The sequence below is a fragment of the Plecotus auritus genome, assembly GCF_963455305.1.
Source record: "Plecotus auritus genome assembly, chromosome: 8".
Classification (NCBI taxonomy): Eukaryota; Metazoa; Chordata; class Mammalia; order Chiroptera; family Vespertilionidae; genus Plecotus; species Plecotus auritus.
This window is the reverse complement of record NC_137782.1, coordinates 165,502,020-165,514,579: the sequence shown is the minus strand read 5'-3', so window position 1 is coordinate 165,514,579 and position 12,560 is coordinate 165,502,020. Positions and strand designations below refer to the sequence as shown.

Sequence of the window (12,560 nt, the reverse complement as noted above, 5' to 3'; positions counted from 1 at the left end):
GAAACAACTGGTCGATGTTTCTCTCTCACATCAATGTTTCTCTCTCGCTCTTTCTCTCTCTCTCTGTGCCTCCCTCCCACTCCCTTTCTTTCTCTCTCAAATCAATAAAAACATATTTTGGAGGGAAAATGTTAATTACTTAGATGAAAGTTTTACTCAGAAAATGTGCACTGCCTATCAAAGTTTATATAACCCCAAAAACATTTTTCATTAAAGAAAATATATATAGGCCCTGGCCAGGTAGGTCAGTTGGTTAGAGCATCATCACAAAATGCCAAGGTTATGGGTTCAACCCTTAGTCTGGGCACATACAAGAATCAACCAATGAATGCATAAGTAAGTGGAACAACAAATCAATGTTTCTCCCTCTCAAAAATTCAATTTAAAAAAATAATCCTATATAATAAAAGCCTAATATGAAAATCGACTGAACAACAGAACGACCGGCGAACGACTGGTCGCTATGATGTGCACTGACCACCAGGGGGCAGACGCTCAACGCAGGAGCTGCCCCCAGCCCACAGGCCCCAGGCCAACCAAGTCGGGTGCCAGCGGGCCCGGTCTCCCCGCAATCGCCCTGCTGGTTGCCCCACAAATCAACCCTGATCACCAGCCAGGCCTAGGGACCCTACCCATGCACGAATTTCATGCACCAGGCCTCTGGTATATATATATGTAGTGTGTATGTAGAGAGAGAGAGAAAGAGAGAGGGAATCAAAGTATTTTTAAATACTTCAAGGATAAATGAAACCAAAGAATTTCCCTTTTATTTTTATTTGCCATCAGCATATCAGCACTTCTCTATCAAAGACTTTGGAGAAAAGAGAAGCCAAAATTCTGAGTTCAAACTTTAAATCTTCTGTGTGTGTGTGCTTATCCTAGCTACATTAAATTATTACCATTTACTTTGATAAGTAAAACTAAGCTTTCCTGCTACATATTAAATCAGACACAAGATATTTAAGTTGAAAGGATGGAGATAAATGAAAAGATTTCTTTAAAAATTTATTTAGATTTTATTATATTTTGGTATATGTCAATTGAAGTGGAATCCTATATAATAAAAGCCTAATATGTTAAGTGTCTGACCGTTCGACCAATCACTATGATGCACACTGACCACTAGGGGGCAGACACTCTGACCAGTAGGTTATCTTGCTGCTGGGGTCTGGCCGATTGGGACTGGGTGAGATGGGCTGGACACACCCTGGACAAATCCATGCATCAGGCTGATTTCGGCCTGATCCCCGCAGGCCAGGCCAAGGGACCCTACTGTGCCTCTAGTATTTAATAATTTTAGAAAGAGGACATTTTACCTATTTTCAAATAAAAAAGTAATTCTAACCATATGTTCTTACTTAAATTTTCAGGACTAGCCCAGCTGGTGTGATTCAGTTGGTTGAGAGTTGTCCCATGCACTAAGAGGTTGCCAGTTCGATTCCCGGTCAGGGCACATACCCAGGTTGTGGGTTCAATCCCCAACAGGGGACATGCAGGAGGCAGCTGATCAATGTTTCTCTCTCACATCAATGTTTCTATCTCTCTCTCCCTCTCCCTTCCTTTCTCTCTAAACTCAATAAAAACGTATTTTAAATTTTTTTCAGGACTGTACATATATATGCATATTTAAGACCTATCAAAATCCAATTGTTTTCATAATAAGTTTCTATTATATACTACAAAACATATATTTTATGGAATATTTAGAAAAATTATATACAGAAATTATAAGGTAAATTTAATACAATTGCTAAGTAGTTTTAAATACTAGCAGCTTTATAATTTAAGAAAATTAGCATTAACATCAACTCTAAATCACATCCAATCATTCATGAAAAAATAATCAGTGAGTTCTCGCTTCTCACCTGGCCTGTCCGGTTGTTATGTTCCATTCCTCTCGCTGACCAGTACTTCGTGATTTTGATTTGTCTTTGCAAACAGAATCAGGTTGTTTCAAAGTGCGTTTGGCTGGAGGAGACACGTGGCTATCACTTAAACTACCATCAACCTCAGATTTCTGAAAGACAGTGAAAAATGCATTTATTATTCCTATTAAAACACACAGAATTGTTAAACTGCATAAAGTACAGTATTTATTCAATCAATAAATATTTACTGAATGAATCACTCTACAAGTGTAACAAAATGTAATAATTTGTAACTACAGAAACAAAAATTAGAAAAGTATGTTCAGTGTTGTTTATATTTTAAAGCAGTTTCAAGCCTACAGAAAAGATGTGTGTATATCATTTTATGATATGATTCCTCATTCTTCTCCTAAATACTCCATCATGTACCTCCCAAAACAAGGGCACTTTGTTACATTAGCATCATACAACCCACCCAATCAGGAAATTAACACTGACATAACACAGACCGAATCCAGACACATGAAATTTTATCAAATGTCCCAACATGTCTCTCTTTCCCTTCTGGTTTAGGATCCTATCCAGGAACACATATTGTATTTAGTTATCAGATCTCTGTCTCCTTCAATATGAAACAGTTCTTTAGTCTTTCCCCATCTTTTATGACCATGAGTATAAAGAGTACAAAGCCTTTCATTCCCAAGGATGAACTTCAATCTGGGTCTATTTGATGTTCCTCATAACCAGATTCAGGCCATATATTCTTGGAAAGAATATACAGAAATTATATTGTGCATACTAGTACTACACCTAACCCATCATTATCACCTTGATCACCTGGTCAAGTTGGTGTCCACCAGGTTTCTCCACTGTAAAGTCTTATTTTTCCCTTTGTATTTCATTAGAGTATGTGGAATTATTCCGATAATTCAGCAATATCCTGTTTTTCATCAAACCACCACCCACCAGCCTTAGCATTCATTGATTATTCTTGCCTTTATTCAATACATTTATGACAATGATTATCTAATCCCATCATTCCTTCTACATTTTTTTAGTTGGCATTCTACTTTAAAGAGCTTTCCTCTCCCCACTTTGCCCAATTCATTTACTCATGTATTTATATCAATAGGCACTGTGGAATCTACACTGAGTGGCCAGATTATTATGATCTCTGAACGCATAATAATCTGGCCACTCAGTGTATATCCTATATAATAAAAGGCTAATATGCAAACTGTCCCCTCGACCAGGAGTTCGACCAGCAGGCAGGCCGGCCAACCGCCCATGTACCCTCCCCCTGGCCAGGCTGGCTGGACTCCACCCATGCACGAATTCATGCACCAGGCCTCTACTTACTCAATTTATAAAAGTTTTGGCCATTTGGAGCCCTTTCAAAGTGATTCCTGTATCCTTTTGACATGTCCCCATCATTTTGAATATTTCCTTATTTCTGCCACAAAAGAATTATCTAATCTTGTACTTTTCCTCCCTGACCCTAGAATTAGCTATTTCTGCAAGGAGCCCTGGTTCCTTTCAGTCAAGGATGGTTCCTAGAAACCAACATCTGGGCAATAGGTGCACTCACTGTTACTGGGGGTTTCACTGCTATTGAGTCCTCTTAGCAGAGAGACTAAAAAATATACGAAAAAATGTACACACACACACACACACACACATCTATGCCTATTTATTTATCTGTGCATAAATAACAACAAATGTGTGTACACTAATGCTTCTAATTCCACACCTTTCCCTTTTCTGTTTCTAAGCCCTTCTCAGAGAGAAACCTCATTTCCATTATCTTCAACACATACTTTTATTTATTTATTTTTAATATGTTTCTATGGATTTCAAAGAGAGGAAGGGAGAGGGAGAGAGAGATAGAAACATGGATGAGAAAGAAAGATCAATCAGCTGCCTCCTGCATGCCCCTACTGGGGATCAAGCCCAAAACCCAGCCTTGAGCCCTGACCAGGAATCTAACCAACAACTTCCAGGTGCATGGGATGGTGTTCAAAAAACTGAGCCGCACTGGGCCGGGCCACGTATTTGTTTTTTATGTTCCCTTTCAGTTTTTTTAAACCTCCATCTACCATACTTCCATTACTGCCTCCCCAACTGCATATCCTCAAACTTCAGGAAAATCACTATCTGCACAGCAGCTCTCCTCTTCACCACCCAATTCTTTGGATAGTAGGCAGATGGGAAAGAGAGTGGAGGGAAGGATCTTTCCTTTGGAGACAATTTAGTTCATATGCTAATACTTTATCACTTGACATTTTAGATCAGTATTTCAAAGGAACATATGGTCATTTTCAATATAGTACTATATAAAGATATTTGAGTTTGGTCTCCTTTTATGCTACAATTTTCTCTTTAAAATACATATAAAAACTATCCAGCCGAAACCGGTGTGGCTCAATGGATAGAGTGTCGGCCTGCGGACTGAAGGGTCCCGGGTTCGATTCCGGTCAAGGGCATGTACCTTGGTTGCGGGCACATCCCCAGTGGGAGGTATGCAGGAGGCAGCTGATGGATGTTTCTCTCTTATCAATGTTTCTAGCTCTCCATCCCTCTCCCTTCCTCTCTGTAAAAACTCAATAAAATATATTTTTTAAAAAAAAAACTATCCATTTCATAAATGTAGACTTCTGTATCATATTATCCCAAAGCAAGACAACTATATTACTCAAATAATTAGTAAAAATACAACCACTGGCAAACAAACATAAGAAATATATGTTTATTTAAAAGTACCCAACTACAGCCTATAGAATTAATTCCCTTACTAAAAAATTTACAGAAAGACCAATTTCTAATTTTGTGATTTAATACATTTACAATGAGCTAGTTTTACAGCCACAAGACCACACGCTTACTAAAAGGCACAAAGAGAAAAACTAAAAATTCAAACATCAGAGTGTCTATTTAAGAATAATAAACATGTTAGTTGTGTAACATGCATCACAACTTATCAGTTTAAGTTCCCAAGAAAAACTGGTTAGCTACTTCCAAACTATCCTCAATAGACTACATCTGTCACTCCGATTGTGCTCCACCCCAATCAGAAACCATTTTGGGCAAGATCCCCAGATGATTCTTCCCCACATTAGGATTTGAAAAGCAGTGCTATAGCACCATGGTCGGTAAACTGCGGCTCACGAGCCCCATGTGGCTCTTTGGCCCCTTGAGTGTGGCTCTTCCACAAAATACCACGGCCTGGGCGAGTCTATTTTGAAGAAGTGGCATTAGAAGAAGTTTAAGTTTAAAAAATTTGGCTCAAAAGAAATTTCAATCATTGTACTGTTGATATTTGGCTCTGTTGACTAATGAGTTTGCCAACGACTGCTATAACGTATTCAACAAGCACTTGGTGAGGAAGCAATGTCATCTGCTCTAAGCTAAGGGATATTTGTGAACACAAAAACTGATACCTATAAAACTACTTTACCAATTTAGATGTCCAAGCCTGCATTGCTCCTTCTAATCAAATCCCACCACTCACTCTTTAAGATCAATCTCTACCCTGAATCTTATCTGAAGAATCTAACCTAATTGACCTTTCCCCTCTACTAGCTGCAACTGTACAATACATTTTGGCAATTAATTATATTCAATTAGCATTATGTATTCAAAACTGATTCTAACAGCCCTGGGTGGTTTGGCTCAGTGGATAGAGCATGGGACTGAAGGGTCCCAAGGGCATATGCCCGGGTTGTGGGCTCGATCCCCAGTAGGGGGCGTGAAGGAGGCAGCTGATCAATGATTCTCTCTCATCATTGATGTTTCTAACTCTCTCCCTCTCCCTTCCTCTCTGAAACCAATAAAAACAGAATATAAAAAAAAATTTTTTAAACTGATACTAACAGCTTACCTGGTATTTAAGTGGTATTCAAGATCCAAGTCTTAAGATTCTAGCAAGATTTTAAGTTCTTTAATTTTTTAAAAAATGACCCTCTTTTTTTTTTTTTCAGGGGAGACCACGAACACAGTCCCCCACTACTACAAATTATGCAATCGAGTCTCCCACATTTGGGGAAATCACATGGGTCAGCACATCCGGAGTGCTATGGATAAGCCTCACCCTGGGACAACCACCTTCATGATCATGGTATCTCCCCTGACAGTTAGTATCCTATTTCTTTTCTTTTTTTAAAATATATTTTATTGATTTTTTACAGAGAGGAAGGGAGAGGGATAGAGAGTTAGAAACATCGACGAGAGAGAAACATTGATCAGCTGCCTCCTGCACACCTCCTACTGGGGATGTGCCCGCAACCCAGGTACATGCTCTTGACTGGAATTGAACCCGGGACCTTTCAGTCCGCAGGCCAATGCTCTATCCACTGAGCCAAACCAGCCAGACCATCCTATTTCTTTTTAATTCCACACAACAACAAGCAAAAAAAAAAAAAAAAAAAAAAAAAAGCAAGATTTTCCCAAATAAAGAAAAATTAAAATAATTTAGTTATTATATAACTTGAAATAATTTGAGTTATTATATAACTCTGATTATCTATTTAAATGAGTTTATGTTTATTGGTCAGTCTCTCATATTCTACTGGCTTTTTAAAGTTCCAGTCAAAGCATCTCTCATAGTGTTGTCCACATACTACCTAAACCAGAAGTCACCTGAATTGCTCACTGAAGAAACATAACCTGTTAAACTAGAATTTCTGGAGGTGAGATATTTTTAACGAGGGCCTCCAAATGATTCTTAGTACACAAAAGTTTGAGGACCTCTGGCACATAATACAGTTTTAAGTTTAATATGAGGCACATCATCCTAACTAACCGCTACACTGAACGATAGTACTTCTCTGATGGCAGGGTTTCAGTCTTTACTTGGCTCTGTGCAGAAACCTCGGAATAAACAGCATTACAAAGAGATCCCTCCCTCTGAGGAAATCCAGAGGTTTAAGTTAAGCAAATGAACAAGGTGTACATACGTGCAAAGTGATTACTTCAGCACCATTTTATTAACTTCAAGCTTTGGGAAAGCTTTTACCTACAAAACTGATACTAACAGCTTACCTTTAATAGGATAATCATAGGTTCAACTTTAACTTTTTCATCTTCAAAGAATTTTACTAGTTAATTATAACCTAATCCTTTGAGGAAAGGCGTTACTAGTTTCAGGCCAAAAAGTTTAAGAGAGATGTTGCAATCTACCCACAGTCATTTAGCAATCTATGTCAGAGTCATTTCAATCCATGAATAAAAAAGGCATCTCAGACTATGGGAATAATTTCACTTAAACGTTTATTGAGAACCTACTGTGTATATAAGACATGGGAGCAGTGGGAAAATAGACGTAAGACCTATTTGAACTCAATATACAATTTATGGGGTTCACAAATAGTCACAGTGATGATATATAGCACATTATATTAAGTACTATAAGTATACAATTCTCTGAAAGCAAAAAATTAAAAATAGGAACTGCTAGTAGAGATGAAGGAAAACATCATAAATGATGTGGACTTTATTTCATAACAACATAATAATGGAGCGAATGGTCAGAGGAACAACAGATAGTACTATACCACTAGTAACAGTGTCAAATGCTATGAAAGTAAAAGTACAATGCAAAGATAGTCATCCAACCCAAGTGACTTCTTTCTCTAAACTCTAATCTTCTAAAATAGATAATTTTTCCAATTTGAAAAAATCATTTTCTCCTCAAGTCTCATCAACTACCACAAATACTGACCACTATTCTACCACAAATCACATACAATTAGACAAAAGACCTTGAAAATAATGAAACAGAGGAGATTTTATGCTACGTAGGTTTCCAGGGAAGGCTTCATGCCCAGATCAGAATTTGTCAGAAATCCAGAACCTGGACTTTAATGTAAAGACTAAAAGAATATTTCCAAACATAGCATTAAAAAATGAGAAACTGAAGGAAACAAATAAATTAGCAGGCCACTAAATTAATTCAAGACTTGATGGTGGCCTCATCTAGAATTGTAAAAGGAGAAAATAAGAAATTGATTTCAGAAAGCAAAATAAGTAAGATATTGGTGAAACCTCTATTCAAATTAAGACAATAAGGCAAGTATAAAAAGTGGTTGTTGATTTTTAGTGGGTGTAGGGCAGTGGTCGGCAAACTGCGGCTCGCGAGCCGCGGTTTGCCGCTCTGTTGACTTTTGAGTTTGCTGACCACCGGGATAGGGGCTTAATCACAAGGAACAACAAAAGCCTGTAATTATTGGAATCGAGAGTCCAGGATCAGTGGTAGGCAAACTCATTAGTCAACAGAGCGGCAAACCGCGGCTCGCGAGCTGCGGTTTGCCAACCACTGGTGTAGGGGAGGCCAGGGGACATGTTTAAGGCAGAAGTGTAAGGCTGAATTCTGATTTTTAAAGTTAGGTTTAGAATTCTAGCCTAAAATCTAGGGAAATGTCTATCAGGTTATACGAAATGCAGCTCTGAATAAGAATAAGATGAGGACTAGAGGTATGAAATGGTAATAAAAGAATCATAGGTAATACAAGAATGAAAAAAACAAAAAGGCAAAATCTTTAAAAATGCCTACATTAAAGGGATGAGCAGAAAGGATCTCATATAAACTAAAGAAAAATAGTGTCTCACTAAAACAGGGAGAATAAAGTTTGCTCCAAAAAGACCAAACAGAAGGAGAAGTGATAAACCTGTGCACTGGTAATCTACTAAGTAAATTAGTCACTGTACCTTCTGATAGGACAATTTCTGCAAAATGATGACTGGAAATCACTAGATGAAGAACTGGGTGGTGAGAAAGTATAGGTGATGACTACAGAGTTAGTTTTATAGGAAGTCTCAGAATTAAGAAAGACAATAAAAAATAGTCTAAGGAGGTCACAAAGTCAAGTCAGGAAAGGATTTCCTTTTTGGAAAAGATAAGATGACCTGGTTTCTTGTAAACAGAAGAAAAGGAATCAAAGAAGAGATTAAAATAAAATTAAATTTTAAAGAGAAAGATAACTGATGCAAAAAAGATCCTAGGAGAGACAGGAAAAAGAATGAGGAACACTATCCCCCAGGCTAGGTCAGAAAGTATATGGGTGCAATCAATGTTTTCCAATTTCCTTTATAGAAGTGCCTTTTTTCTGCCTTTTTTCTAAAATAAGTATTCTTGTTGAAAGCTTAGAAGTAGAGTCAATTTCTTTTTCTTTCATTTGTAAAACGAATGCACAGAGGCAGCAGTTACCATGACTGCAGAAAACAAAACTCTCACTGCTACTTATTTACTCAGGGCCAGTACTATTCTACAAAGTCCTAAAACTCAAGGACACACAATGTCCTCAATTTTCCTCAAATATCACAAGAGTAGTGGCTTACTAGTTTAATATTTCTAAACAATCATTAGTAAAGAATATGGAAAGGGAAAAAATATACAGAAATAAGCTTGGGCATTGTAAAAAGGTAAAAATAGACCATTATAATTTAAAATGCATTTTTCTTCCTGGTAATTTTTTTAATCTGAAAATATCACATAGTTAAAATGAGAGAGACAGACAGACACAATGTGGGCACTGAAAAATGCCAGGCTTAAAAGTTTGACAGAACCAGTCTTATACTACAGCACTACCACTGTAATTCAAAAATTTACCTCATAAAATTATTAGAAAAACCAGGTGAGGTAGTATAAGTTATAAATAGATAATCTCAAATAAGGATACTTGTTTCAAGGCTTTGTAGGATTAATAGATAAGTTTATTAATTATATTTAGTGATTCATTCCTTCCACAAAGAAAATGTATTAAGCACCTATTATTGCGTCAGATACTAAAGATACTTGATAAGATAGTCTCTGCCCTTCAAGGAAGTTAAAGCCTAACTCCTTAAATCAACCAGTAAAAGATATAAAAACTTAGGGTCCTTAGAGTATTGGGGAATAGGGTACATACTGCTTTAGCCTGTTTAACAGTACTATTTGGTAAAACCTGTAAAAATTTAAAATACATATATCTTTAACCCAATAATTCCACTTCACCTAAAAGAGAAAGGTCATTTCCTGCTACATTACTTATAATATTAAAAACACAGAGGCGCTGTGGCCAGATGGTTCTATACACCAAAAGGTTGCAGGTTTGATTCCCCGTCAGGGCACATACCTAGGTTGCGGGTACAGGAGGCAACCGATCAATGTTTCTCTCTGACTCTAAAATCAATAAACATATCCTTGGGTGAGGATAAAAAGTAAAAAAAAGAATATGGAGGCAACCTATACAGAGAACAGCCAAAAGACTGGATCACACAATGACACAACAAAATATTAGAAAGGCATTAAGAAAAATGGATACTTAAGAATGTACATGACACAAAGTTAACTTAAAAAAATTAATTAGCCCTAGTTGGCTTGGCTCAGTGGATAGAGCATCAGCCTACGGACTGAAGGGTTCGATTCCAGCCAAGGGCACATGCCTGGGTTTCGGGCTCGATCCCCAGTAGGTGGTGTGCAAGAGGCAGCCGATCAATGATTCTATCTCAACATTGATGTTTCTATCTCTCTCTCCTTCTCCCTTCCTCTCTGAAATCAATAAAGAAACATATTTTTTTAATTAATTAACTTAAGTAGTATATAGGGTATAATTCCATTTCTGTAAAAAATATACACATATAGCCCTGACTGGTTTGGCTCAGTGGAGAGAGCATCGGCCTGCGGACTCAAGGGTCCCAGGTTCGATTCCGGTCAAGGGCATGTACCTTGGTTGCGGGCACATACCCCGTGGGGAGTGTGCAGGATGCAGCTGATCGATGTTTCTCTCTCATCGATGTTTCTAACTCTCTATCCCTCTCCCTTCCTCTCTGTAAAAAATCAATAAAATATATTTAAAAAATATATATATACACATATAAATACAGACAGGTGTGCAATAGTCTGGAAAGATGTACACCAGTTTTAACAGAAACTGGAGGAATTAAGGGAACAGGGGAATATCCTTTTTTTTTTTTTTTAATGAATGTCCATATTGTTTGAAATATTTATTTCTTAATTTTTAAATAAAAATAAAATATTTTGCCACACAGTAAGATAGATAATCAAATTGGTACCTTAGTAAAATGTATTGTTAACTAAAAAAATTCCAAAGAAAAGGCAAAGTACTTACAACCATTTAAAAAAATCAGAAGCCCGGCCAGCATGGCTCAGTGGTTGAGCATTGGCCTTATGAACCAGGAGTTCACAGTTCAATTCCCAGTCAGGGCACATGCCTAGGTTGCAGGCTCGATCCCCAGTGTGGGGCATGCAGAAGGCAGTGTTTCTATCTCCCTCTCTCTTCCTCTCTGAAATCAATAAAAATATATATTTTTTTTTTTTATCAGAAATATTAGTTCTGACCAGAGTTGCTAGGTGGTTAGAGTGTCGGCCTACACACCAGTGGGACGTGGGTTCAATTTCTGGTCAAGGGCACATACCTGGGTTGCAGGATTGATCCCTGCCCCCAGTTGGGGCTCATGTGGAAGGTAACCAATCAATGTGTGTCTCTCACATCAGTGTCTTCTCTCTCTCTTCCCCACCCCCCCACCTCCCCATTCCATTCTACTCTCTCTAAAAAATCAATAGAAAAAATATCCTCACTCCTCTGGCAAAAATGTTTAAAAAAGAACATTTTAGATAATATAGGGCAGAAAGGGAGGTGGAACATTACAAGATCATGTTAAAAAGTATGTGGTTAAAGGAAATATAATTTTAAAAGAAATATAAGAGTTAAAAAAAAACAGAAGTTTAGGTGTTAAGAGCAATAAATAACAACAATAAAGCATACATGGAACATTTACCAAAACTAAGCATAAATAGGGTAGCAAATATAAATCAGAACAAATTATATGGAGTAAGTTCTCTGAACACACTGTATTAAACTACAAGTAACAAAAAGATAATTAGAAAATAAATGCCCAACTGTTTAGAAAAGTAAGCAATATACTTCAATAACCTATATGTCAAAGAATAAAGCAAAAAAAAAAATCAGAAACTATTTTAAAATAAAGTTAATTTATACATATCCCAGGAGAATTTGAACAATAAAAAAGTTAGGTAGAATCTTAATACAGAACAAAATAGGTGTTTATCTGAATAATCAATAAATTCATATTAAATTTTCCATCTCTTAATGTTTCCTATCATATTTTTATATTTTTCTACATCTAACAGAAAATACACATTTTTCTCAAGCACACAAACAACATTACTGACACTATATTAGGTCACAAAGAAAGCATCAAATTCCACAAGAAATACACAAACTGTGTTTGTTATATGAGAGATATGCCTTGCTTTGACAACTTACTACGAAGGTGTCAATTCTCTGCAAATTAATCTAGGAATTCAAATTCATTCCCAATCAAAATTCTAGTTGGATCTTTTGAGGAACTCTGATCTTAATTGGAAATGTACATGAAAAAAATAAAGATCCTTGAATATCTAGGTCAATTTTGAAAATAAAGAGGAGGAACTTGCCTTTTAGGATATTAAGACATATCTCAAGCCACAGTCATGGAAATAATATGGCACTGCCACGAAAATAACCAACACAAAAGAATAAAGAGATCAGAAAAGAACATATATGGGAATTTATTGTATTATAAAATGCCTCTACAAAGGATAGGTTGTCTCGTAGAATCAATAAGATAAATCAAAGACCTAAATAAAAAAGGCAAAATTATGTGTGCAGGGCCACAATGTAAACAGTATCTCTT

The 12,560-nt window shown here is 36.8% G+C and overlaps 1 protein-coding gene across 2 annotated transcripts in view; it reads right to left on the bottom strand.

Annotated features, from left to right (window-relative positions):
• Positions 1 to 12,560, bottom strand: part of ATAD2B (ATPase family AAA domain containing 2B) — a 120,488-nt gene that overhangs the window by 100,185 nt on the left and 7,743 nt on the right. For both annotated transcript variants that reach the window (XM_080685083.1, XM_080685084.1), the window contains exon 2: positions 1,866 to 2,017. In XM_080685083.1, the coding sequence (XP_080541209.1) occupies positions 1,866 to 2,017 (152 nt within the window). The remainder of the gene's footprint in view (positions 1 to 1,865; positions 2,018 to 12,560) is intronic.